Genomic DNA, 209 nt, shown 5'->3' on the forward strand with positions numbered 1-209 from the left:
CCAGGGGAGCGGCCCGGTCCAGGGAAACACCCGCAAAGACCAGTTCACCTTCAAGAAGCCAAACAACCCGGTTTCTACAGCGGCCAGTAAAGGTAAGAACTCCTTCACACAGAGAACCAACACAGCTGCCTTCACGTATTCAAACTGAACCTTTCACAAAACAAACATCATAACAGTATAAACAAACACCATAACAGTATAAACAAACA

At 45.9% G+C, this 209-nt stretch overlaps 1 protein-coding gene across 1 annotated transcript in view; it reads left to right on the forward strand.

Annotated features, from left to right (window-relative positions):
* The window catches only part of etaa1 (ETAA1 activator of ATR kinase), a 3859-nt gene extending 3711 nt beyond the window's left edge, over window positions 1-148 (forward strand). The window contains exon 6 of the mRNA XM_035660126.1: window positions 5-148. Coding sequence (XP_035516019.1) covers window positions 5-148 — 144 coding nt within the window. The remainder of the gene's footprint in view (window positions 1-4) is intronic.
* Window positions 149-209: the final 61 nt, after the last annotated feature.

Source organism: Morone saxatilis, unplaced genomic scaffold, assembly GCF_004916995.1.
Source record: "Morone saxatilis isolate NCDOM2014 unplaced genomic scaffold, NCSU_SB_2.0 Contig17, whole genome shotgun sequence".
NCBI classification, from domain to species: domain Eukaryota; kingdom Metazoa; phylum Chordata; class Actinopteri; family Moronidae; genus Morone; species Morone saxatilis.